General features: G+C 41.8%; 5 protein-coding genes across 13 annotated transcripts in view; 4 read left to right on the top strand and 1 right to left on the bottom strand.

Moving 5' to 3' along the window:
• Positions 1 to 2,772: 2,772 nt before the first annotated feature.
• Positions 2,773 to 6,572, top strand: LOC138912655 (uncharacterized). Its single transcript, XM_070213872.1, has 5 exons — positions 2,773 to 2,821; positions 2,873 to 3,031; positions 3,083 to 3,244; positions 3,301 to 3,447; positions 3,504 to 6,572. The coding sequence occupies exons 2-5, from the start codon at positions 2,873 to 2,875 to the stop codon at positions 5,607 to 5,609; spliced, it is 2,574 nt and encodes an 857-aa protein (XP_070069973.1). The 5' UTR covers positions 2,773 to 2,821; the 3' UTR covers positions 5,610 to 6,572.
• A 1,943-nt stretch (positions 6,573 to 8,515) lies between these two features.
• On the top strand, positions 8,516 to 10,093 carry LOC108059425 (uncharacterized). Of its 6 annotated transcripts, none has more exons than XM_070212199.1 (5): positions 8,516 to 8,734; positions 8,786 to 8,930; positions 8,983 to 9,112; positions 9,286 to 9,312; positions 9,375 to 9,571. In XM_070212199.1, exons 1-5 carry the CDS (start codon positions 8,607 to 8,609, stop codon positions 9,431 to 9,433), a joined length of 489 nt encoding a protein of 162 aa, XP_070068300.1. In that variant the 5' UTR covers positions 8,516 to 8,606; the 3' UTR covers positions 9,434 to 9,571. The 6 variants fall into 6 exon arrangements, with proteins under 6 accessions (XP_070068300.1, XP_070068297.1, XP_070068298.1 ...); XM_070212196.1 differs by having other exon boundaries at positions 8,522 to 8,734; positions 8,987 to 9,112; positions 9,375 to 10,077; XM_070212197.1 differs by having other exon boundaries at positions 8,524 to 8,734; positions 9,163 to 9,312.
• A 417-nt stretch (positions 10,094 to 10,510) lies between these two features.
• Hdc (histidine decarboxylase) lies at positions 10,511 to 17,607 on the bottom strand. 3 transcript variants are annotated; one of them, XM_070212192.1, is made up of 9 exons: positions 17,546 to 17,607; positions 16,415 to 16,645; positions 15,179 to 15,757; positions 14,789 to 14,898; positions 14,580 to 14,633; positions 12,874 to 13,567; positions 12,372 to 12,517; positions 12,076 to 12,317; positions 11,346 to 11,456 (listed from the first exon to the last, which is right to left on the bottom strand). In XM_070212192.1, the coding sequence occupies exons 2-9, from the start codon at positions 16,440 to 16,442 to the stop codon at positions 11,450 to 11,452; spliced, it is 1,860 nt and encodes a 619-aa protein (XP_070068293.1). In that variant the 5' UTR covers positions 16,443 to 16,645; positions 17,546 to 17,607; the 3' UTR covers positions 11,346 to 11,449. The 3 variants fall into 3 exon arrangements, with proteins under 3 accessions (XP_017000250.2, XP_070068293.1, XP_070068294.1); XM_070212193.1 differs by lacking the exon at positions 17,546 to 17,607 and adding an exon at positions 16,870 to 16,879; XM_017144761.3 differs by lacking the exon at positions 17,546 to 17,607 and having other exon boundaries at positions 10,511 to 11,456; positions 12,089 to 12,317; positions 16,415 to 16,890.
• Positions 17,608 to 23,335: 5,728 nt separating this feature from the next.
• LOC108059438 (protein sprouty) lies at positions 23,336 to 24,743 on the top strand. Its single transcript, XM_017144732.3, has one exon. The coding sequence runs from the start codon at positions 23,848 to 23,850 to the stop codon at positions 24,199 to 24,201; it is 354 nt and encodes a 117-aa protein (XP_017000221.2). The 5' UTR covers positions 23,336 to 23,847; the 3' UTR covers positions 24,202 to 24,743.
• Positions 24,744 to 25,253: 510 nt separating this feature from the next.
• Positions 25,254 to 26,102, top strand: part of Hr3 (Hormone receptor 3) — a 34,238-nt gene continuing 33,389 nt past the window's right edge. For both annotated transcript variants that reach the window (XM_070212969.1, XM_070212968.1), the window contains exon 1: positions 25,254 to 25,986. In XM_070212969.1, the coding sequence (XP_070069070.1) occupies positions 25,269 to 25,986 (718 nt within the window). In that variant the 5' untranslated portion in view covers positions 25,254 to 25,268. The remainder of the gene's footprint in view (positions 25,987 to 26,102) is intronic.

Raw genomic sequence — 26,102 nt, 5'->3', positions numbered from 1 at the left:
CGTGCTTAAAATAATAGCGAATATTTTAATAGTTGGATAATGTTTTAATAAACAAATTTATAAAATAAGGACCTTAAAAAAAAAGTCCTATCCGAAATGCGAAACACATTTACAAGGGCATAGGGCTCGTCAAAAAAACTTACAAATGAATGCCCGCAAACTTATGAGAATGTGTGAAGGCAAAGTTAAATTGGGTAAGAAAAAATCCTTTTTATAAGTCATGTGTATTCTAAACACCTAAATTGACCAAAAACATGGTACCAAAACATGCATTTATTGAGCATGGACCTAGTATTAACATAGGCTTGTTTTTCCTTCTTGAAGTAAGATCAATACGGATGAATACATCGTTCATGAATCATCCTATGATGTAAATAGTAATACGGTAGTAATTCGTAGCTTAAACTGATAACAAAATACTTCTTAAATGAATCTTTGACCAATAAAATCCGGCCAGGATCACGGTCAGGATAGCAAAGAAAGAGTTCGAAAGTACTCAGTCAGCAATATACAGTGACTTGTGTACTCGCTTGACCATAACACAACCAAAAATCTTCGAGTTTTTTTTTTAAAGACAGTTTATACAGTTAATCTAAAACGTCTTAAATCATTTCCGAATAAATTTGAAAATATATCATGACTTTTGGGCCCCAATTTCTTTATAGATAGGCCCCTGACTTGTTTAATCGATGGTAAGTCATTATATCCAAAAATCGCAAAAGATATTTACACTGTAAACTTAGATTTACTTGTTAGCTACCGCCAACTAAAGATTAAGTTACCCATTTGTCATTTTTCTACCTTTTTTATCTATTTTTAGAGAAGTGGTGCTATTATTTTTTTCGTACGTTTTTCTAGTTTTGCACAGATTTTCTTAAATAAGTCCAGAAACCTTTTATAAAGCTAACATTTTTTTTCATATTTAAATTATGTTTAGTCTTACTATTTAAAACCCGTTTTAAAAAGTTAAAAAATGTGAGTAGGGTGACTAGTTAAAATTTTGTTGGGTTAGTGGTGCTATTATTTTTTTTCGCAGCTGTATATTAATATCATAATTTTACCACCGTCCCTTCATATAGCTGCCATACAAGTTGATGGATTTTCTTATTGTTAAGAAGGTAGGCTTTGAAAAAATTTTTTGTTTCAGATTGTAATTTTAATTTTTCAAAGCCTACCTTCTTAACAATAAGAAAATCCAAAATAAGAAAAACCATCAACCTAGATCGACTCGTCTAGTGACCCTGATCAAGAATATATATACTTTATGGGGTCGGAAACGTTTCCTTCTAGCTGCTACATATGTACTTTTGCACGAATACAATATACCAGGGATCGTAAATAATCATTATTTGAGATTTTTATTTTAAAAGGCCTACTGAGGTTTTTACAAGTATTTATCAACAATTTAACTGGTTTTTATGCACTTTATAGACAGGAACCAATAACAGTTAATTTGCTTTCCAGATTTGTTGAAATGCATATACTTTGTGGACAAGAGTAAAAAGAACGTTATTTTTGACGTTTAAAACCAAATATCACAGAAGTCTTTTTAAAATAAAAATCTCGAATAATGATTATTTACGGTCCCTGCGATATACCCTTTTACTCTACGAGTAACGGGTATAAAAATCCTATCCTAAATGCAGATTGGGTGTGTGTCTTTGCTAATCGTGTGTATTTTGTTGTTGTGGAATAACTATTTACTTAGTAGAATTGACAATTTTGCTGGATGGGGCCTGTTTGACAATTATTACATTTGATCTTACCAATTTTTTTTTTTTTGTATGTATGACAATACAATACAGTACAATAAGAAAATAAATACGCCGGCAAAGTCTACAAAAACAGGATGGTGGCAACGGGTCTTGCAGATTTAGCAATTTGAACAAAAAGCCGCAAGCAATTCTTAGCAAACAAACACTCGTTGCATCTTTGCCTAAAGAATCCGAAACATTTTAAGTCTTAAAAAACACAATTAATATTCCGGGTCACAAACGAAAGGAAGAAGGAATTAGAGGTGGGAGTAACTAGGTTCATATCGATTGTGCAGCCCTGCCTTACATTTGAGGCGGAATTACAAAGTGTATAGGGTATTTCATGTTGAAGCCGTTGAGTTTCGGTCACGGTAAATCACCGCCACTTTGTAAAATTCCGGTAATAGACTACGAACTAATTCTTTAGATATGAAAATAAGAAGCATATTTTTTGTTTCCTTAGATAAGTAATACTTTTAGGCGGTAAATAAAATTAAACATAATGTGATTGAAATACTATAAAATTGCAGCCTTTTGCAGCTGTCTTAATATTCAACATGGAACAATTGTGGGTTGATCCCTTTATCGCTAAAATTGTCTGTACAAGTTAAATTTAATTTAAGACACCTTCTGCATAATTAAGCGGGAATATAAGGTATAGGTTCTTTCTTTCCCAAAATTAGCTATAATCTCTTTATTTTATTTCTCTACCGATATTTTTAAATTTTTATTAATTATAATAAAATTTAAAAAAAAAATCGGTTTGTGCTTAGAAAATTATTAAAACTAGAATTGTAAAGTTTCAAATATAAACTTAAGTGTTCTAAAAACTAAATTTAGCTAAATAACTAAACAGATGTAAATCTGCCTTTGGGAAAATATATAAATAAAATTCGATTTGGTTCATAATCACTAATGAGAGAAATCACGATAGAATTCGAAAGTCACGATAGAATTCGAAAGTGTTGACCAGCACTGGAAAATAGGAAGCTTTAATCGGCTCCATCGATAAGTTTTCCACAACTCTGTTATCGTGCGCCGACAGCGAATTAAAAACTCTAATTAAGGCAAGTTCCTCCTTTTTATTATAGCTTTAAGGTAATTTCTTAGTTTTTCAGATGGACAACAAGTCCTTGGGGCATAGACGCCGCGCAGGAAGTTCCAGTGCCAGACGTGGAAGAGAACGCGCTGCTAGGACCAAGACAACCGCTCCTGTTGATACATATTCCACAGGTCGGCCGTTCTGGACCAAAGACGAATTTGATACTCTCACTAAGGCAAGTCCATCGTTTTCCTCATAGTTCTAAGCTTATTGATTAGTTTTCCAGATGGACAACAACAAATCCCTGGGTCGTGGACTCGGCGCAGGAAGTTCTAGTGCCACACGTGGAAAACGGAGCTCCGTTAGGCCTAAGACAACTGCTCCTATCGATACATATTCCACAGGTCGGGCGTTCTGGACCAAAGACGAATTTGATACTCTCACTAAGGCAAGTCAAGTCTATGGTTTTCCTTATAGTTTTAAGCTTATTGCTTAGATTTCCAGATGGACAAGGACAAATCCATGGGTCGTGGACTCGGCGCAGGAAGTTCTAATGCCACACGTGGGAGTCGACGCTCCGCTGGGCCTATCGATACATATTCCTCAAGACGGCCGTTCTGGACCAAAGACAAATTTGATACTCTCACTAAGGCAAGTCAAGTCCATGGTTTTCCGTATAGTTTTAAGCTTATTGCTTAGTTTTCCAGATGGACAAGGACAAATCCCTGGGTCGTGGACTTGGCGCAGGAAGCTCCAATGCCACACGAGGAAATCGACGCTCCGCTAGGTCCAGGACAACACTGGTACAAATGGACAACAAAAAGCCCATGGCTCGTAATCGACGCGTCGCTAGTCCAAAGACAACCCCTGGTACCAGCTTCAAACGCGAGAAAATAGAACAAAATTGGTACAAGGCTACCGTTGCTCCTAAGGACGGTGTACCAGCGGTTCGGAAGGAAATGAACAAGAAGATAGACCTTGACTCTAGCTTTGAAATCTTCCAAGGGAAAAGGAAAAAAGTTTCCTTTGTCTCTGAACTCGACAATCAAGACACTTGCGTCTTGTCGCAGGATGACTTTATTGATTTCCCTGACCAAAGAAAGAGGAACAAAGTTCCCATTGTCTCTGAACTGTCCAAGAAGTCCATGGCTCGTAACCGCCGCGCCGCTAGTTCCAAGACAACCCCTGGTAATAGTCTCAGGTCTTCCTTGAAGTCGGGACCTTTGACGCGTAGTGGATACAAACGCGAGAAGATAGAAGAAAATTTGTACAAGACTACCGATGCTCCCAAGGACGGTGTGCCAGACCTTCGAAAGAAAATGGACAAGAAGATAGACCTTGACTCTAGCTTTGAAATCTTCGAAGGGAAAAAGAAAAGATTTTCCTTTCTCCCTGATCTGGAGAGTCAAGACACTTTTGTCTTGTCGCAGGATGATATTATTGAATTCCCTAAACAAGGAAAAAGGAACAAAGTTTCCTTTGACTCTGAACTGGAGAGTCAAGACACTTTTGTCTCGTCGCAGGATGATATTGTTGAATTCCCTAAACAAGGAAATAGAAACAAAGTTTCCTTTGACTCTGAACTGTCCAACAAGTCCATGGCTCGTAATCACCGCGCCGCTAGTTCCAAGACAACCCCTGGTACCAGTCTCAGGTCTTCCTTGAAGTCGGGACCTTTGACGCGTAGTGGATACAAACGCGAGAAGATAGAAGAAAATTTGTACAAGACTACCGATGCTCCCAAGGACGGTGTGCCAGACCTTCAAAAGAAAATGGACAAGAAGATAGACCTTGACTCTAGCTTTGAAATCTTCGAAGGGAAAAAGAAAAGATTTTCCTTTCTCCCTGATCTGGAGAGTCAAGACACTTTTGTCTTGTCGCAGGATGATATTATTGAATTCCCTAAACAAGGAAAAAGGAACAACGTTTCCTTTGACTCTGAACTGGAGAGTCAAGACACTTCTGTCTCGTCGCAGGATACTGTTATTAAATTCCCTAAACATTTCTTGGATTCTGAACTGGAGAATGAAGACATATTACCGGATAAGTATAACCTAACATTTAAGAGAAGGAACACTATTGTCTTTTCGCCGGATCTATCATTTGAAGCCTGTTTTGGTTCACCTAAACATGACATATTGGCAAACGCAGATGTCGCTGATGCTGGCGATATAAACTTGGACGATTCCTTTGATCTTCCGAAACCAATTATTAATTTCGATATAGACGAAGATATCCTTGATGAGGACTTTAATTTAGATGTTAAAGGAACATTTTCCGACAATTATGTCGACGAAAAGAAGAACCAGCGTGCTGGCTTTAAACGTAAGAGAAACGACTCTATATTTTTTGAAGACGGCCCAAATGACCAAAACAGGAATCAGCGTGCTGCCCTCAAACGAAAGAGGGTGAACTCTTTCATGTTCGAAGACGATCCAAATGACAGGAAGAAGAATAAGTGTGCTGGTTTTAAACGTAAGAGGAGGGACACTTTATTTATGTCCCTGGGAGAAGATCCCAATGTTTCTCTAATGGATAGTCAGGACCTAGATCCGAACAAGGATGAGGCACCTGGGACAAGTCATTGGAGCAACCTTAAAGGTTCTTTGAAACGTGGAATGGCTTTGGTGAAGTGTAAACGCAAGGAGATGGACGAAATCTTGAAAACGGTGGAAGATGACGGTTCTGAGAGCGATTTCTTTTCAGATGACGATGATGATTCATTGTTCCAAGGTTTTCCCCAAGATCTTGTTAAGCAGATAACTCAGTCAATTCCAAGAGAGGAGAGGTTAAAGACCAGAAACACCGTTTAGTTCGGGACAAGTTGAATTCCGATAAAGGCAAGATTAAGCCAAACGTTATTGAAACAACTAATATCTTATTTAAGGATAACATATACGATCCTCAAAGTAAATTTAGAACCAAATAATCAAGAAAAGCGTGGAACAACACTGCACTAGTATAAATACCAGTGAAAACTATTTAGATGTTGAATATTTCGTAAACCATTATTGGAAAAGGTAACTACACTTTAATTTAAAGGTAAACGCGAACACGAGAAATATATAATCTAAAAATTAAAGATCTCTTATGATATTTATCTGCTTTATAACATAATAACATTTGTAAACAATTTTTGATAAATGTAACCACACTTTATTTTAAAGTCTGAAAAAAGAACATATATCGAGAAATTTATGTAAATAACAGAGAAACTATTTAGATGCTAATTCGTTAAAGTTATCAAATGATATTTTTCCCCTATATAACTAATTTTCGTAAACCATTTTTGTAAAATACAACAGCACTTTAATTTAATAGATGGACAAGAAAAACAAAAATTAAGAAATTCCTGAAATGAAATTGATATTTTATAAGTACAAGGAAACCTATTTCGATTTTGACGATTATGGTATTGTAACCACACTTTTATTTAAAGTCTGAAAAAACATAAAATGTTATTTATTATGATAAATTATATTTATCAAACGAATAGCTATATTTCGTAAAGCATTTTTGAAAAATGTAATTTAAGTTGCAAAAAAAAAATATCGATGAATTCTTGTAACACTGCAACGTTATAAACAGCAGTAAAAACTATTCAGATGTCGAATCATTCAAACGTATACTTCTACCATTTTTAATGAAGGTAACCATACTTTAATTTAAAATGCAAATCAAAAATCTGATTTGTGTATAACTCGTTTATTTCAATTTTTCAATTACAAAAGTGTTCTAATTTTCTTAGCATTACAATAAAAACTTGTGAGCCTGCTGGCGACTAAGACTTGTGTTTCTTTGTAAAAACATTACAAAACACAATTGGGCGGTTCTTTTGCAAACTGAATGGATTTGGGCAAAACAAAAAATGCACATTTTTGATTTGCCTGAAACTTTTTTTTACGTGTACTATTCGGAAAATTAGTAAACACGTGTATTAGGATTTGGCCGAAAAAAATATTTTTTTAAAGAATTTTTTTAGTTTGCCATAGAACGTGAATTTTAAAGAAGTTCCCTCTTATTGAAAATCTGAATCTCCGATTGTAGTAATCCGGTTGACTTCGTGTCTTTTGCATTAATTCCTCTAAAACTACTTCTTAAAAATAAAAACAAGGTTCTTGCAAAAAAAAAAACAATTTGTTAAAATTTGTTTTCTTGTAGATTAACATTTTAAGATTAAACAAAAAAATGTTTAAGTCAATCGGACAAAAACTTTAGAAGTTATGCTAAACTTAGTACCCTAACCTCTTAAACTTTTGGAACGTAAGTGCATCTTTAAGTGGGTTTTTCCTCGAAACCACTTTTTGAAAGTCCGTGCTCATCGGCATTTCTAAACGGCTCAGCCGATTGTTTTCAAATTTGTCTCATATTTTCCTGCATAAAAAAACCCCGCCACCTGGGAAGAGATTTTTTTAATTTTTTAACTTTAAATATTTTTTGTCTGTCCGTCCGTTTCTACGCAAACTAGTCTCTCAGTTTTTAAGCTATCGGCTTGAAACTTTCCCAAAAGTCTTCTTTCTATTGCAGGTAGTATATAAGTCGGAACCGACCGGATCGGACAACTATATCTTATAGCTCCCATAGGAAGGATCCCATTTTTAAATCGTTAAAAATAATCTAGCTTTGGTGTTTTTTGAAATATTACCTTCTACTCTTGGGGATGTTGTTTTTTAAACATTTCTGAGTTTCGAATTAAATATTTAAAATATCGGTCGACTATATCATATAGCTGCCATAGGAACGATCTAAAAATTAATGGGAAAGTAATAGGAAATAAATTTTAGCTTATTTGTTTTTTATTGTATTCTCTTCTACTTTAGGACATGACTCTTTTTAAATATTTCCGAGTTTCAATTTAAATTTTATCAAAATCGGACGATATTATATAGCTGCCATAGGGAAGGATAAAAAAATATTGTTAAAATAATACGAAACTTAAAATTTTTGCGATTTGTAAATTAATAGGAACGATTTGCAAGGGTATATAAGCTTCGGCTGGCCGAAGCTAGCTTTCTTTCTTGTTTTAATAGTGTTCCAGCAATCGCTTTGCCACCGATATATTAGCCGATAGTATCGGCTATAAAAATTAGTGGATTTTATTTAAATGACACTTAATTAACAAAATTGCATTTATACTTCTGGGAAATCTTTAAAGGTGTAGGCGGCAGACACATTTTAAAATCGTTAGTGGGCGATTGTGGGCGTAAGAGGGGGCTCAGCTGAAATAAACTTGCGCTGCGTAGGAAGCCCAAGAATATGTGTGGAAAATCTCAACCTTCTAGCATTTGTAGTTTCCGAGATCTCAGCGTTCAAACAGGCGGACAGACGGATAGACGGACAGACGGACAGACGGACATGGCAAGATCGACTCGGCTAGTGACCCTGATCAAGAATATATATACTTTATGGGGTCGGAAACGCTTCCTTCTAGCTGTTACAATATACCCTTTTACTCTACGAGTAACGGGTATAATAATAAGAATGCAGCTAAAATTTTGTTTAATGTTACATATACGCAAGTAGATCAAAATTTAATGTTTTTGTAAGTTAATAAGAATAATCTGCCATGGTATATAAGCTGCGGTTGGCCGAAGCTAGCTTCTTTTCTTGTTACCAAGTTTTTTTTTGTGTGTAGGAGATCTCTGTGTCACCGTGATAAACCGGGTAATATGGAAAGAGAGGTGACTTACCTCTCTACGCACCACTACATATCAGAGGGGCCTTGACTTCTCCATTAAGTTTGAACGTAGTTGCCGTTTGTTTCTGTATTCCTTACTCCGACACTAAACCCGGGCCACGCCCACAACGCCATGGAGGACCGCCGCCAGAGAATGCGGGCATATAGGCGGGCACGCCGGAAGTTCGCCTGCGTCGTTTATATGGTGACCATAGCCTGGATGGTTCTGGCTCTTTTGCAGTGGCTCTTAGTCAGCTTAATGTGAGTTGGGAAGATACTGCGGAACTTGTCTGTAATCTACCGACGTTTCAGTTCGGACATAAGCCTGGTCTTCATCAACTTTTACTGGATCAGCGTGATCTTCTTTGCTTTGGCCATGGTGATGGTCACACTGTTCATTTTCTTCGAGAAGATCCGCTTTATCATTGGCCTCAACTGGCTGATCACCGTGCTGATAGTGAGTATCCTGCGAACAGATACTGCCTGATCTCCCATTTCGCTTCCATCGGCTAGGTGGAGTTCGTGATTATAGGTATTTTCGCTCTGGTGGCGCGAACTCTTTGGCCAGATCTCATAATGTGGTTCTTCATCTGCGTGCTACTGGTCTTCCTGTTCGTTCTGCTGGGATCTATAATACCAGTAAGGAGTGTAGTATTTTTCGCTTGATTATTCCTGAAATCTTTTCCTAGCACGATCTCACATTGGACGTTGTAATCCTGTTCGTAATGGCCTTTATTTTTCTAATCGTCACCATCTTCTTTGTCATGATGCATATTCTGATCGCTATGCCCTATTCCTTCGTGGTTTTCCAGATCTTCATCAGCGTTATAGTGCTTTTGGTAAGAGGGGTAATTCCTAATGGTGACCGGAAAAGCCATATATTGACCTTTTATTGCTCCAGTTCGTAATGTACCATGCCCAGACAATCAACGGTGGACGTTTCGCCGAGATGCGACTTAATGATCACCTGCTGGCCTCGCTAATCCTCTTCCACGACTTTATCATCATCTTTCTGCTCACCTTCTATGCGCAGATTGTCTACCGGGTGGCTTCAAGTGCCTCGACCACAAAAGGTCCTCCGCTTCAAGAGACCTGGATTCAGACGACCCCGGATGTCTTTTACGTGACATACGAGGATGTCGATACAAGCACCGAGGATAGTGAAGAATCCCCCGGTGAAGAACCATCACCCGACGAAGGTAGCATTGTTTTCTTCTAGGGTAATTTACACCCTGAATGACTAAGATGATTGGGCCGCATTGATCGGAGGATGGTCAATAAGATCATTTAAAGCTCCTCGGGAGGCTAATAGCCCGTCGACTTAAAACGTAGCAAGGTAATGATAACCTAGGGATATAAGATCGTGGCATCCTTAGGACATCAATAAGCACTTACAATTAAACAATGAGTTTCTAATAAAATATCAGGGACTTGTGAAAAGTTGAAAAGGCCCCAAAGTCATTAAGAAAAAAACCAAATTATGAAAATGATACAATGCACTATCACAAAAAAAATACAATAAAATGATAGTATCTAATGAAAATATACTTACTCTTATAGGAGATATATTTTACTATTCAGAGCTAAAAATGGAAGCACTAAGGTAACCCAGCGTGATATTTTACATATCCACCATGCGCGGATCCACGGGGGTGATATGGGTGATATATTACCCCCCACTCGGGTGAAAAATGAAAGAAATTTTGTTATTCAAAAAGTATGCAACAAAAAAATTGTTCTGATATCACCTCCCACAAAAAAATCCTGGATCCGCCACTGATATCCACCCTAAAATAAAACAGAAGTAGCTTTCGTTTAACTGGAACTTTGAAACTTTAATCACTCGGACATTGACTAAATGTGGTTATATTTAAGCCGGTTAATTTTGGAGCTTTTCGGTTTTAACTTGACCGCTAATCAGATATCTTACAATTGGATATAGATATGGGCATACATATTATATGGATATAACATTGATTGAAACTACGATTGATTGCATTATTGATTGTTTGCACAGCAGCGTTGGATGACTGGCCCTTTTCCCCAAACACACTTATGTACAGTAGAACTGAGGTGTCAAGCTATAATAATATATGGGATTGGAACTAAAATAATGCTTAGATTAAATCATACACCGCCATTTTCATTCTTTATGATGTTAATTTAAGAGCAAATTAAACTTCCTGCTTAGGCTTTGAACATGTATGTGTTTAACCCATAGTCTCAAAGAAGAAATTACTTGGTCCTTAAATTCTTAATCAAATAAAACTAAACAAGTTAAGAACACTATTAAGCTAGGACTAAAGGGACTCCATGGAGGAGGTCGTCGAGCAAACGGTCGCATCCGAGTCGCTTTCCAGTTCCCGCAGCCCCTCTCCAATTCCATGGGCGGATAGCATGGGCGGCGAGGCGGGGGAGGCGAAGGACAGCAGTAGTGGGGTCACCAGTTCGTCGAGACTGCTCAGGGGCGTGGGCGTGGGCGTGGCACCACCGCTGAGACTGCTGCTCTCGGTCGAGGAGTTGTTGCCCAGGGACTGCGACTGCGAGGAGTAGCGCTCCAGCAGCAGCTGGCTGAAGGTCTTGGCCGGCCAGTCGGGATCCTCCGGCGATTCGCGGGTGGGCGTGGCCAGGGGCGTCGGCAGGCGGAAGATGCTGCTGCTGAAGGAGGCGCTGCTCTGGGCAAGGCTCTCGAGGGGCTCCAGGAACCGCCTGCCATGGTAAACGTTGCAGGTGGTGACGGGGGTCAGGAGGCTATCCACGGACATGGTGACCTCGCGATTGGGCAGGGGCGTGGGAAAGGGAATCGAGGGGGGGCATAGACTGGGCATTCCACACAGGGCAATGGGTCGAAATTGGTTCGGCGGCGGGGAGTGGGTCAAGGAGTGGGAGTTGGAGCTGCAGCTGCGACTGGGAGTGGACAGGGAGTGGGCGTGGTCGGTGGTGGGAATATTACGGGTCCTGCACAGTGACAGTAATTCAGATTCTGAAAATTTAATAAGAACAACTTTAATGGTTAGCAGGGGTCTCGACAATCTTGACCAGTGAAGCCACAGTGACTCAGAATCCTTTATTCACTGCATACTTCTAGACACCTTAAGTTACAGTTAGAAGTGATTTAAAATATTTGTATCGAAAACCAGCACACTTTTTCAAAAAACATCAGGAGAGTTTGTAGATCAAACGGTCGATCTATGCAGCGATTTCTATTCTTTTTCATATGGCAAATATGAACGCATAAACTCGGACTTCAGGATGCAGGTTGGTCAGCAATCGATCAGCAAAATCTGGTCGAAGCCATCAAGCGGACGCCCAAACGGACCTTAGCCAGCTATATATTCCATCGCCTTATCTATGATTTTATGAATACTTATACTCAGAAGCCGGAAAAGCTGTGCATATCATCAAGAAGTTCTCTTCTAATTTTTCGTCAGAGAATTTGATATCACAATTTTTGTGCGATCTCTTTTTATTTTTTCAAGGATTCAGATATCCAAGTGCAGTATTTGAAAATCACCAATCGGCGTCACTGGTCTAATAACTCCTTGGGATTTCTTAAATAGAAACTAGCACTAGCGATACATCTAAAGGGCCGACTACACTACCTGGGCTTCATACCTTCCGGCGACTCCTCGTTGTCCTCCTGGATGCTGGCCTGCCTCTCTCCCTTCTCCTGGACCGCGGAGGTGGTGCGGCCGTAGGAGTTGGTGGTGCCGGTCCGTGTGGCACCACTCCCGGCGTCCAGGGTCGTCTGCACCACCACGTCCATGTGCGAGTCCAGTGAGAACTGCTTGCCGGACATCAGGATGCCACGCACACGACGTCGCATCGATGGCGATTCCTGGTGCTGGAAGATCGTAAGTCCGAGTCCTGGCTGCCTGGCTAACCCGCATTGACTTACCGCTATCCGAACGCCCGCATACGTCTTGGCCAGAAACTCATCCGCATCGAAGATGGCCGCAAACGAACCGTTGACCACCTTTGGGGAAAGTGGAGAATTCGAGAGCAGCAGACTCGAGCCAAAGGCCTCGCTTTTCTCCTTGGTTTCTGCGGGGTAACAAGATAAAATCATAAATCGTAGTACTTAATTGAAAAATATGGAATAGCCATTCAGTTAATGTTTGATTAATATTTATGAAATCCCAATAGAAAATCCCAGTCCCTCCTCATTTTTCAGCGCTAAAAGTCTTATAAAAACGAATATATTTATGAATAAATATAAACAAAATTATAACTCAAAAACTACAAAATACACGCAGGGCCAAGGCAACGATTTCCGGTGGATCGGGGTGCATTAACAAACTGAAAGCATAAACGAAACGAAAACGGAAACAGGTACGGGAACGGAATCGGAATCGGAATCGAAAGCGGTGACTACTGCAGGCGGTAGGACTTGCGTTTACCCTTGAGATAGACGCGGTTCGAGATGGTGATGTTCATCTCCTCCAGCACAATGGAGGCCACCTGCCGGATCTCCATCCAGTCCTTGACGATATCATCAAGGGTCGTGTGCGTCGAGGTGATGGTGAACCGGATGACATATTGTCCCTTCAGCGACGAGGGGATGCAGTGGAGGTTGCCGCGGTGGTTCAGCCTCTTCAGCAGCTTCTCGGTGATCTCGTTGTCGCCCCGAATCCGGAAGACCACCAATCCCAGATGCCTCTTGGCGGGCAGCTCGAATCGGTGGTCGGCCAGGACGAGGGCCTCGAACTTCTGGGCCAGACGAACGCCCTCGCGGATGTGGCGCTGCAGTCCCTTGATCCCGAAGGATCGCAGGACGAACCACACCTTGAGGGCCCGAAATCGACGACTCAGCGGAATCTGCCAGTGCATAAAGTCCACCGCCACTCCGGAGTTCTCGTGCTGCAGATACAGTGGCTCCACATTGAAGGTCCTGTGCACGGCGGTGCTGTCGCGCACCCACAGTGCGGTGGCATCGAAGTGCACCATCAGCCACTTGGACGGATTGAAGGCAATCGAATCCGCCCGCTCGATGCCGCGCAGCCAGGTGCGAAACTCCGGGCAGATGAAAGCGCTGCCTGCGTACGCAGCGTCCACGTGGAGCCACAGGTGGTGCTCCACGCACACCAAGCCGATCTGGTGGAAGATTTTATTATCATTAATTAATCACGTGACCCTTTATTTTTTCAAATATCTAAATATTTTCATATCCCGAATTTAATATATTTAAATGCTTTGAATTTCCATCAAAACAATACAAAGCATTCTAAATACGCCACGAAAAAGACCTCGGTATTCCGGTAAAGTACATCTGTCTGTTTAACAAAATTAAAATTTTTGTTATAGTACCCATTTTTTTTAATGTGAATAAAACTTGTTTGGCATTTTTTTATTTTCTAACTTGAGTTCTGACGTCGGGCATCGGCGACTCATGTTACACGTAATATAATGCCCTTTATATTACTTATACACATAGTTGAATTCCAGCCATTAGTTTGCAAATGCAAAAGGGCTGTCTTCTTTAAAAACACACGCCTAAAAACCAACATTTTCAGAACTCGAGATAAAAATCAAAAAGGGGCCAAAACTGTTTTTACACTTTGAACACTTACAAACAATTTTATGTCGCCTTTTTCTAATCAGCGAGTTCTACCTTACCGGAAATCCAAGGTCGTCTTTGTGGCGTATTTTGTTTATTTTTTAAACTGGTGTAAATAATGAACTAAGGATCGAGTTCTTAATTTGATTTTAAGATTCTGGTGCTTTATCTATCAGACAAAGTAAACATTAAGCTAAATTCAATTTTTTAATGTGATGTTAATTTTACGAACGACCAATCTTTAATATTTCATATCACGATTCCGAGGTAAATTCGATTTGACAAAGTTGTTGCTATTTATTTCCTGTAGCTAAGACTTTTCAGTCAGATAAAAAACAAACCCCAGCAATTTAACTTAAAAACGAAAACTAACATGACTCCATTTAAAATTTAAAAAACCTTGACGTTTTATCATAAAACTTTTACATCCTTTGATCATGGCACTAAAACATTCGTTGGCTATCCGATAGAATATTTTTGTGTGGCCAGTTTAATGAGATTCAATCTCTCATCTATCCTTTTGCTCATAATTATTCCCCAAATACCCACCTCCTCCAGGTTGTCGAAGCTGCAGCTGCCGGTGGTGCCAAGCGTGGCGCAGACCTAAAAATAAACCACCGCAGGACACTTAAGTGCTGACATGTATTAATTGGCTCCACTGGGAGTCGCGAATCGCGAATCTGGGGTCTCCAGTCGGGAGTCAGGAATCAGCTGGCTGCGCAAGGCGGGCCAATTAATTTTGACAGACTGCCACTCACCCAGAAGGGGACCAGGCCCTGCTTAATGTCATCCTCGATGGCCTCGCGCAACAGTTTGCCGCGCATGGCCAGGTCCTCATCCGCCTCGATGTACCGCATCCGCACGAGTCCTGCGGAAAAGAAGTGGGAGTGTTGTGGCTTAGACCGTAAGCGGCTTAAACAATAAAGTAAGCCATGGTCGAGAGAGCCGACCAAAAGATAGCATGGTTGCAAAATTGCATCAGCACAAACCTGAGCTTGTTAGAAAAATATACAACTGGGAGTTGATGGTTAAGTGAATTATAAAATTAAAATGGGAAAATATCCTAAGAATCCTTAAGAATTTTTTGAATCGGAAAATATTATTATACCATATATCTTAAAAGGCTGAAAGAGGGAGGTAATACCCACCAATTAGAGCTGCCTTCTCCACACTGGAGTGCGCCTGGTCGGAGCAGTAGGCCACTAGCCGGGCGTTGATCTCCGCATCCTGGTAGCCAGGGTGTCGCTCATGGAATCGCTGGATGGCCCGAGTGCGTCCAGCCAGCAGGCAAACTAGCGTCGCCTCACTGGCCGTCGTCTGCAGCACTCCGCCGCCCTGACTTTGGGAGCTCAGGTGGAGAAAGGCGTCCGGCAGCCCGATCATCTTGCCCAGCCAGTTCATCACTATGATCTCCAGCTCGGTGCAGGCCGGCGAACTGGCCCAGGTGAAGCCCAGGCAGTTGATCGCATCCGCCAGCATATCACCCAGCAGGGAGGGCATCGAGTTGAGGGCCGGAAAGTAGGCGTGCATATGGGGCGACTGCCAGTGGGTGATGCCGGGCATCACGATCCGCTCCACATCCGAGAATATCTTCGGCCAGGGCTCCCCCTCGATTGGAGCCGATTCCGGAAGCAGCTGTTGCATATAGCCGGGACTCACGTCCGGAAAGACGCGCCGTTCCCGTATATTCTCCAGATAATCCGCTATATAGTCGACCATCTCCTTGCCTGAAAGCAGTAAGAGATTTTACCACATTGCAGCACTATATAACTGGTTTAATTACAAAATAAAATATTTTTTAATTTAGGTATTCTTATTAAGGCATAAAATATTTTTAATACTTTTCCTATTTTGCGAAAAATAATTGGTTAGCAATTAAGGATATAGCTAGCCTTAATAACCTTTTTAGTAAGCCAATAAATTATTGAGTTATTTTTATTATACAGGTTGTAATTTAAAAAGGTGATCGATTAGTTTAATTTACAGAAAAAAGTCAATTGTGCTTGCATCTAAAAATAAAGTCATTAATAGCTAAGAAATTAAAAGAAGAAATTTTTACCATGAACTGAGAATATAGTAAATTTTAAAGCAAAAAGTCGGTACCGAATAATTGGCAACGTCATTATGTTAAATAAAAAAGACCATGTAAGCTGGGAAATGTCAATAGAAATTGATTTGAAAATATGATACTGGTTAGCTAGGATTTTGCTCGTGTCTGGACTGTGGGCTACGGGCCATCAAACGAAGACAAACGGCCGGGACAAATCCGCCTTGGGCCAATCAAATAAACGCCCCGTTGGATTGGATTTCCATTTCCATCCGGTATTTACACACATGCGTCTGCCGCTGTGCATTTTATGGCCCAGATTTAAACCAGCACTCACCCCTTTGGCGGTATTCCTTGAAGTCCATGCTGCAATCGCCTCGCTTAACCCTTGCTGACGTAAATACTGTGCAATTGTCGCACGCAATCAGGGCCTTTAACTTTATTCGCAAGCGTTTCGTTCCGCAATGAGTTTGGCCTAATCCTGTTGGACTTCTCGCTAGGCCAGCTCCATTTTTCGGGGACTTGTGCTAAATTGAAATGCCAAATGGGAACGTCAACCGTCTGACCGCTGGTGAGAAATAGGAAAAACAAACGGAGAACAATATAATGGAATGGATACTTGGACACTTCCGATGTTGTGGGGCTTCTGGTGATAGCTGGAAATGGAAATGGAAAAAGAACACAGCAGAAGTGAAAAGAAAAGCGCCTGGAAAAGCGACGAGAAACGCTGCCAGCTGTGAAAACACAAGGGTGGACCGCGGACACTGGAAGGGTTCAAACTCGATGGGTCACCTAATTGCGGCTGCGATAATATTTGTCCTATAACTAGAGCTTTCGGGATGGCGCCCTGCTTTTATAGACCCGGCCGAAGCCAATTAGACTGTTCGCTCCAAAGTAAATAACTCCCTCCGCTGGGGGATGTGCTGAAAAGTTGTCGGAACATGAGGCTCCCTATTAGCAAACACGATATGAGGGGGTTAATGCGAGGGGGTGGCACTCGGATCGCAGCTGATCCACAACAAAATTCCGTTTAAATTGGAAAGTGCCCTCTAATTGTTTATGCTTGCTGACTCCCATAGCTTGATTATATTTTAAATACCGCAAATTAAATATATATCGCTTGATCTGCAGCGCGTGCATCGTACATCCAACTGCATTTTGTCATGCATTTAGAACGGAGAAAACATGAACTTGAATTCATCGATGGAAATGTCGGGCAATCAAATTAAATGTTTACTATTTCACAAAAAATGTTGATAGTCGTTGAACCGCAACATTGTTGCTTTGGATAGAAAAATGTTAAATATCCAAGATAAGCAAAATAAACCTATTTAATTTTTTATAAATTTACAAGAAATGTTTAGAGTTGAATTAACCGAATAATAGCTTTGCTGTTGCAATTTTAACAAGAGTGTTAACAGTTCTACATTTTTCAAAATGATTTACTAAAACCAAATTTTTGTATTACCAAGATAGTTATGCACAATCACAACACAGCAGAACTTTCCACGCACAGGACTCGAATCAAAGCCGAACTGAATGGAATTGAAGTCAAACAGGACCTATTTATACCCGGGAAACTGTTGCTTTGCTGCTGCAGGACCGAAGGACAATGGGCCAAATGAAAATGCCATTAAACAGCAGGATGGCTATTTTCCTAATATGTGTGACGACGACAATAGGCTTATGGAAAAGAGTGGGAGTAGCAGCAGGACATTGGATACCCTTTTCCATTGCCTTACAAGTACGAAATAATTGAGAAATGTTTGTAAATCATTTAGTTTTCCTAGTAATAAACTCTTAATTAAAAAAAAAATGGTTAAAATTGTTGGTGTTACTTTTTAGTCAATATTCGAGTATTTATTCTTTGGTCATAAAGATACCATTGTCTTTAATTGATAGAATTATTATTTATCTAAAATATTTGGAGTATTTTTTATCTTTGTATTACAATTTTAATAAATGTATTTCTTAATATAAGATATATAACTATATTTAATTTAAAAAAATATTATTTATTACAGAGACTCTGAGATAATTTAATTATTTTAACGATATTCGACTGCATTATGATCAAAGTTTTTCCAGATATTCCATCTCTTCGTTCCGGATATTCCCTTTCAACGAAAAAGGGTACTCAAAACGGCAACAGGCAGTTGTGAAACAAAAGGACTTCGAAAACAAAGCACGACAAAGCAGCGAGAGAGGGAGAAGGAAGTCGGGGGATGGGGAGCAACGGCCAATCGAAAGCGATGTCCTTTGGTAGGGAAACAAATCCACTGACCAATCGTGGGCCAGCAAACACAAACGGGATCAACAGGCTGTCAGCTAAATTCCTCCCTCACTTCCTAAGTAATTCGCTTGGGGGCTTACTGATAAATACCCCATCTGGTCAGATTAAAGCGAAATTCCCCAGGGAAAACGAAGAATATCAAGAGTCGCACAGGAAGAAATAAAAATAAACGAAAATGTTCGGAGCTTGTGTTAGCTGAAAGCCCGTTTTGAAACGCCCAAAAAAAAATCAAAGCCCCTCATTCCCGTCTCATTACACACTTGTTACAAGGGAATGTGGCAGAAGATAGAAGAAAGAAGGAATGAAAGAAAGAGAGAGAGAGAGAGAGCATGAGGTCAATGAGCTTTGTACTCGTCTCGAGACTCTGAAAATTTCGACAAAATACCGCTACATTGAATGGCTTTTGCACGTCGAATGAATATGTATCTGTAGTTGTATCTATATCTGTTTTCGTATCCGTGAGTGTGTATTACCAAATATTGAGCAATAAGAATAAGAATTTCGGTTTCTTTTGGTCATGAGACAGACAGTTACAAAGCGGCTTTTGTTCCGCTCCCTCTCTCTTTTTTCGTTCTTTGTAAATCTGCTGCTAAAAATACACTTTTTGTAAGCTTTTTAATTTAGCTGTAAGCAACAGATAAATTCGTTTCAAAAGTGCATGTGCATACAAAAAGACAATAAAAGATACAGATACTGTCTCATTTCTCTTTGTGTTTAGCTTGGCCTCTCTTTGGCTGCAGCGCTTACCTGTTGCGCTCTTAAAACGATCGCCTTGCTTTCTCTCTTCGTGCTTTCTTTACTCGCTCCTCCGCTCGAGCTCGGTCGCTCTCTCTCTGGGTTTTTTCGTGTGTTTTGATTCCTTCATTCTTGAGCGCTAAGAACGTTCGTTGACCTCGGAGAGTTGGGGCCTCCGCTTAGCGGTACTTCTCAACCTGTTTTCCCCCTCTCCACTGCTCTCTCCCGCTCTCCACGGGGCGTGTGTGTGTGTGTTTACCGTAGAAGTCTTCCTGTTTGCTCAGCGATTAAAGGTGCAACTGAGCGAACTGCGATCCGATGACGGGCCCCAAAGATACACAGATACTCGGAGAGTAACGTCACGGGTTTCGGGTCCCTGACTCTTTCCAGCCCTACATGTATCACTCGGAATAACAGTGGGGCTTTCGGACTTTTGGACATCATAACCCATCTCTGATGAAATGCACGCATGACTCCGCTGGCATGTGTATCTGTTACCAGTCGATACAGGCCAACTTCCGTAAATCAAACTCATATTTCGATTTTATTGTTAGGAACCAAGTCTCTTTTTCCTTGCATTAAAATATTTATTAAGCTGTTTAATAAACTATTTTTGATTCTTAGGCTTAGTACTCAACCCAACAAAAAGTCGTCCAATACAAAAACTTCATATGAAACAAAATTTTTTGACGTTGTTTTTCATATGAAGTTTTTTGTTTTGGACGACTTTTTGTTGGGTTGAGTACTAAGCCTTATACTTGAATGGGTATTGAGCCTTAGGCCTATTTTTAGTTCTTAATCTTATATTTTAATGAGAACTAGAAATGTATGTAATTAATATTTACGCTGTAAGGAAAGAAGCGACGGGCGAAACATTGCAGGTCTGGGTCAAATTTTAGCAACCCTGAAAAACCATGAAATCATCTCTGTACGCTATCGCTAATATATAGAATCCCATTTAGGAAGGTGAGACTGTATCTTTTTGGTTGCTGCGTGGATATTTTTGGGCAGTGATCACTGTATCTTTTTGGTTGCTGCGTGGATATTTTTGGGCAGTGATCACGCATTTAATTAGCAGGAATTGTGGTGAGCGCCCCCTTTTGCAGGTGTGTTGGTAAACGCGTGTGTTGAGGTGGGAACTTCTGGCAGCTCCTTTCTCGGCTGAGCTTCTGCTTCTGTTTCTTTTTCGGTTTCTGCTTGTTTCTCCGCTCGCCTCCGCACACAGGTTCCCGCCAGAGGACGATGATTCGGATTCCAGCGCCGATGAAGAGGAACCCATGATGATGATGACCGCGATCATGATCATCGGATGCAACGGGTCTTCGACTCGGTCTCTGGCCATTTAGTGTGCAATCGTTTGTCCCCACGTCCAGTCCAGTCCACTCGGATTCTGGGCTCTCTCATCGGTCATCGGATCGCTTCCAGTCCCGATTACGCTCGCTCTCCTTCCTGATCCGTTCCACTCCGCCGGCTTCATCATCGCCTTCGCCGGCCGATTTCACCGTTTGAAAACTGTTTGATACGATCCCATCTCTGCGACTCGAACTAATTCGCGAATTTTACGATCATGATCTGGTCGAGTGATGAGTTTATCGCCTTGACATTGATCAGATTAGTTTGAGTGTATGAATGAAAGTCCATATCCATTGATGAGATTCAAGAACCCGGATAACATGCCGAGCACCATCAGAGGTTAGTGAGAATAGGGGGTCTATACCTAAGACTATGGTTAGTTAAGATTAAGAAGAACGCAAAATCAAATGGGCAAACCGAAATAATATTATGTAAATTAACGCAGACTTTAGAAGTGGGTTTATTTGTCGTTGGGAATAAAGGGTATTAAATAGTCGTTTATTTATTTATTTTATAAAAAATTTACTTTAGTATAGAAAAATGAATGTATAGAAAAATGATCCGTTAGAAAATAAAGATCTAAGGTATGATATCTTCAACTTATTTTTTGCCAAATTTATTTTAAAATTGCTTCAATAAAAACAATTTTTTGAAGGCTTTGGAAAATTACCACTTAATTTTGTAATGTGAAAACAAAGTTTCTCCGGCAATCAAAATAGCTCTGGTGATATTTCGCCTCAGCCATCAGCCTTGCCTGGCTATAACCGACTAATGGAATCATTAGGCTGGCTAAAAAAAACCTAATTGATTATAAAAGGCAACGGCTTTCAATAGCCGCAAATAAATGGATGGGATATGCAGTCAAGCTGCAAGACATGCAATGCCGTCTTGCTGCTGGATTTCCGATTCTAGCCAAAAGATTTTACCACATCTTCAAGGTAGCAGCAGCAGAGGCAGCCGTGGCGGCAGAACAACAGTAATGGCCAAGCCAACTGTTGCCTCATCGACAGTGGGGCTGCAATAAACCAGTTGGAAGTCGCAGCTAATCTTGCAACACAGTTGCGCAACAAAGAATCCGAAGCAACGGTACTAACGTGTTTGCTGTTTCTGCTGCTATTGTGGCTATATGCTCGGTTTGGCTTGGTTCTTTGCTCTGTTCTTTTCTGTTTAGTTCTTTCTGTTCTTTTCTTTATTTTTTTATTTTCTTGGCAATCAGCTCTCTGAGCCAGTTGCGTGTAACAGGTTTTTCCTCTTGAATAACTGGGACTTTCTTACGGGACTTTTTCGGAGAGTTTCTGCAGAAAACAGGTTAGAATCGGCACAGACTTGCAATAGATGAGGCAACACACAGCCGCCGCAAGAAGTTTACAACGGTGAGGCACACATTTTCGCGTTCACGTTAGAACCAACGGTGTTTTAGCCAAGTTTAGCTGCAAGTCGCTGGCAGAACCAGTAACCAGTTAGCTCTTGATTGTTGTTGCGCAAGCGGCAGCTGAAAGCAGCGCAAAATAAATCTAACATGATTTAAGCAACGGAAAAACATGAAATATTAATGCCGATGGTTGACTCTTGGCTCCGAATCCACCGTAACGGTGGTCGCCTGGTGGTTCGCCTCCATCGGGCCCCGGCCCCCCTCCTCCCTATAAAGTGGGCCCTTGATCGCCTCCCCTCTGCTAATGATGGTTCCGATCCGAGGCGATCCGATCTGTTAGGCTGGGGCCCAGTTAAGCGATTAGTCCAAATTTGCCCCGGCTTTTCTGTTGGGCAATGCCGGAGTCCGAGTTCTTCTCCCTTTTTTCGGGTAGTCACTGGGGGTCATTGTGGTCATAGCTGTTCTTGGATTGCTTTTTACAGAAATTAACTGCTCATTTGGCTGCAGGGATCTTTAATTACCGAACTTCGAATTTTGTTGATAAAGTTTATATATACTTAAAATATTGTTAATTTAATTTTACTTAGGTAAATTTAATCGTTTATTGATTTCAAACAATGGCGAATCAAGGATTTTGTTGTGGGGAATGATGTCAGAACAATTTCTTGTTGCATACCACCAAAATTCCTTTAAATTTTTACGCGAGTGGGGGGTGATTTATCATAAACCGTGGATCCGCGCATGATTTTAAATATCTCCGATCGTTTACATTATGTATAATGTTATTTTATCCAAAAATACGTCTGGTACTAAATAATATTTTCTAAAATATTAACGAAATTATTTGTTTATAGTCAACAAACTTATCTTTGTCTAATTATTACTTATTTTACATATCAAAATATTTGGTAATCGATGGGCAACTGAAAATATTTGTCTCTATTTTTTTTTGAATGTTTACATTTTTTTACAATAGAAGTTTGCAACTGGAAATTTACCTTTAATAAAATTTATAATCTTTAATCTCACAGTTTTTTTAGTTATTAATGTTATTAATCTTTAAAAAATAAAGGCAAAACAAAAAATGCCTTCTTAATTTAATTGAAATATTTAGATTTAGATTTAGATAATCTTGCACAGTACCTATACATTTTATATTATGAGTCTAAGTTCATGATATTTCAAGAATGAATTACGAAGAAATAAACACACGAGACTCATTCAAAAAGCGCCGCCCTGGGAATTTCCACCACGGGCGTGCAGAAATTTCCCGTGACGCTTTTCCACCACAACGGGAATTTCCCTGGCCCTCATGTGCCCACCCCTTGCGAAGATTTTTAGGGGTGGAAAAGCTGCGCAACAACGTTCGCCTGTGCTCGTTTTCCTTCGTGCCGTGGCTTCCAGTTTTTCCTGGCTATGCACTTGGCATTATGCCTACTAACCCTATTTTCGCAGCAGTTCGCAGCGAGTCCCATTTTTCAGCTTGCATGCGGATACACACACACGCACACACACACTCGGATTTTCCCAGAAACTGAGCCGCAACCCCCACGAAACGGAAAGTTGTGCAGCGGCAGAACGAACTGTGTTTGTGGCACTCGAATTTGGGACACATTCCTGTAAAGGACGCAGCTCCGGTCAGCTGCTTCTCCGAATCGCAAAAAGGAGCCACAAAAAACGCGCGCGGTGCATTTTAGGGCTAAAATTCTAAAAGTGAAAATAGCAAATGGAAACAGTGAGAAAAGCAATGAAATACAATACACCCCCATCACCCACACGCGCTCAAGTTAAGCGAATTAAATAGTGTATCCGGTAAATAATCAACTCAAAGGATAAATTTCCCCTGTGGAAAAGCGAAAGCTACCAGCATTGCTCCTGTTTGCCAAATATTGATTTGCAAGTGTGCCGCTGAAAAATCGATTATTAAAGCCACTTTCCACACACAGCTGGTGGTTGTTGTTGTTGCAAGGATGGAGGTGGCTTCCGAGGTGGTGGTTGCATAGGGTTGCGTGCCGCAATGTGGGAAATCAACAGCAACATTGCCACATCCACACCCACACATATATCCACATCCACATCCAGATCCAGAGGCACACTTCCAACTGTTTTGACGTGGTCGAGTTCCAATGGCGCTGGCACCACCGAATGCTGCAGCGCAGCCTTGCAGCCATCCAGCGGCGACGCGTTGCATGTGCAGCAGCAGCAGCAGGAGCAGCAACATCAACAGCAACAGCAGCAGCAGCAGCAACAGCAGCAACAACAGCAGCAGCAGGATACGAAAGCGAGGATGACAACGACCACACGCAAAAGCAGAGGACACAGATACAGAAACAGGCACAGTCACCGCTACACAGCAACAATTGCTGCATAATATATAATTATAATAACACAAAAGTTAAACAAAAGACTAACCAAAATGTACTCAGAAACCAAAACAAGCAAGAAAAAGCATTAAACTCAAACTCTGGGCATCGCACAAAGTTACGTTAAGTATACGAAGCGTATTTCCAGCTGCAAAGCGAACCAAAAACGAACCGAACGAAACGAAACGCACAGGTGCATCTGTGGACCCCCTATTACGCCCCTGAAAGCCCCTCCCCCCATCAAACCACCACCCCCTGGGGTATCTACACCAATTGACAAGCAATCGAGGCAATGCAGAAAGAATGAACTTGTTTAGTCGACAATTTTTTAAGTGCACTTTCGTAAGGCTGATTTTGAATTTATTTCGATGTTGTGCTTCTATACACCCCGGAAAAGGGAAAAATAAATAGAGGAGGAGGAGAGAACCAAGCAATCAACCAAGTGAAAGTGTGAGTGTTTCGTGCTTAGTGTTCCAAGGAAACCAGGGAAACTTGGATATTTGAGATCCTTCGTGAAGAAACGGCCGCCACAACGGATAGGCCCAGAGACCTCCTGCTGATACAGCAGGCCAAGCCCGCCGGCGGCAGCAGCAAATCCTCGGGCGGCGGACCCACGTACATCGGCACCGATGCCGCCACGGCAGCGGCGGTGGCCAATCTGCGCAGCAAGGTGCCCTCCATCTCGATAATCCCGCTGCCCGTCTCCACGACCATCGTGGCCCGAAGCGGCGGAGGTGGTGGTGCTGGTTCCGGGCCACTGCCCCACCTCGTCCACTCGTCGGCGAGGAGCGGTGTGGTGTCCATGTCCACCAAAGCCACGGGCACCTCTCCCCCGCTAACCTTCGTTTCGTCGGAGGGCGCCGGATCCCTGGGCGGTGCTCCCGCCCTGGCCCTCCTGCCACGCCCCCAGCAGCAGCATCAGTACCAGCAGACCGACAAATGCACGGTCCTCAAACTGGACGTGCTGAAGCCCCAGTCCGCGGGGTCTGTGGCTCCAAGCTCCAGCACTAGTACCTATCTGCAGATCGAGCAGCAGCTCAGCGAACTGGAGGCCGCCGACGAGGAGGAGGAGAACATGGCCAGCTTGCTGGGCAGTGCGCCCCCCGCCCAGATCCTGGCCAACCAGCCGATCATCGTCAAGATCGAGCCCACGCAATCCTTTCACATCGTCGACGAGGGCGACACGCGGGTGCTGAGCCTGCCGCTCAGTGACGCCGATAAGCTGGGCGCCAGTTGGATAGATCTCAAGGACATTGCCGGCCTGCAGGCGGGCGGAGGAGCCACGCTGCTGGACGTCTGCTTCGAGCAGGCCAATGAAGAGGGCACCATCATAGCCACGGTGCAGCCGGACATGCAGGACGATCTGGAGGCCGAGCTGGAGGGCAAGGGCGAGCCCGAGGAAGAGACTGAGCCAGAGCCACCGGCAGCCAAGCGATTGGCCACCACCAGGCCAACACAGTCGCGGCCACAGCAACAGCAGCAGCAACAGCAGGTGAAATTCCTTTCGGATCCACCGGCCTTGGCCCGTTCCAGCAGCTTCAGCAGCCTCAGCAGCTTCAGCAGCATCAGCAATATCAGCTCCGTGTGCAAAACCATGGCCAGCAACGCCAGTCAGGAGGGCAACCTGAAGCGGTCCAAGGAGCGAACTCCTCCGCCGTTGGCCGCCCAGAAGCCCGCTGCAACATCGACAGCCACATCAGCAACATCGGCGACATCGGCCGGCGCAACAGCAGCAACCTCGGGCAGGGACAACAGCAGAGAACACAGCAGCAGCAGCAACGGCGCCATGACAGGTAATTTCTATTGAAATCTTTTTAAGAAACTATTCAACCATTAGGATTACAACAATTTGTTGTAAACTGATAAAAAAGAATTTATACTGATTTCAACTAATTTTCGTGTCATTTTT

The sequence above is a fragment of the Drosophila takahashii genome, chromosome 2R (genome assembly GCF_030179915.1).
Source record: "Drosophila takahashii strain IR98-3 E-12201 chromosome 2R, DtakHiC1v2, whole genome shotgun sequence".
Taxonomy (NCBI): domain Eukaryota; kingdom Metazoa; phylum Arthropoda; class Insecta; order Diptera; family Drosophilidae; genus Drosophila; species Drosophila takahashii.
This window is presented reverse-complemented; position numbering and strand designations above follow the sequence as displayed.

Excerpts from the sequence above, each read along its gene's own strand:
- LOC138912655 (XM_070213872.1), top strand. The coding sequence starts at position 2,873 with ATGGACAACAAGTCCTTGGGGCATAGACGCCGCGCAGGAAGTTCCAGT. Across the intron at positions 3,032-3,082 it reads AATTTGATACTCTCACTAAG|ATGGACAACAACAAATCCCT; the intron begins GCAAGTCCATCG and ends TTAGTTTTCCAG. Across the intron at positions 3,448-3,503 it reads AATTTGATACTCTCACTAAG|ATGGACAAGGACAAATCCCT; the intron begins GCAAGTCAAGTC and ends TTAGTTTTCCAG.
- LOC108059425 (XM_017144689.3), top strand. The coding sequence starts at position 8,607 with ATGGAGGACCGCCGCCAGAGAATGCGGGCATATAGGCGGGCACGCCGG. Across the intron at positions 8,931-8,986 it reads GGCTGATCACCGTGCTGATA|GTGGAGTTCGTGATTATAGG; the intron begins GTGAGTATCCTG and ends TCCATCGGCTAG. Across the intron at positions 9,313-9,374 it reads TCAGCGTTATAGTGCTTTTG|TTCGTAATGTACCATGCCCA; the intron begins GTAAGAGGGGTA and ends TTATTGCTCCAG.
- Hdc (XM_017144761.3), bottom strand. The coding sequence starts at position 16,442 with ATGGACTTCAAGGAATACCGCCAAAGGG. Across the intron at positions 14,899-15,178 it reads GGAGAAGGCAGCTCTAATTG|GACTCGTGCGGATGCGGTAC; the intron begins GTGGGTATTACC and ends TCTTTTCCGCAG. Across the intron at positions 11,457-12,088 it reads CAACGAGGAGTCGCCGGAAG|AATCTGAATTACTGTCACTG; the intron begins GTATGAAGCCCA and ends TTAAATTTTCAG.
- LOC108059438 (XM_017144732.3), top strand. The coding sequence starts at position 23,848 with ATGTGGGAAATCAACAGCAACATTGCCACATCCACACCCACACATATA.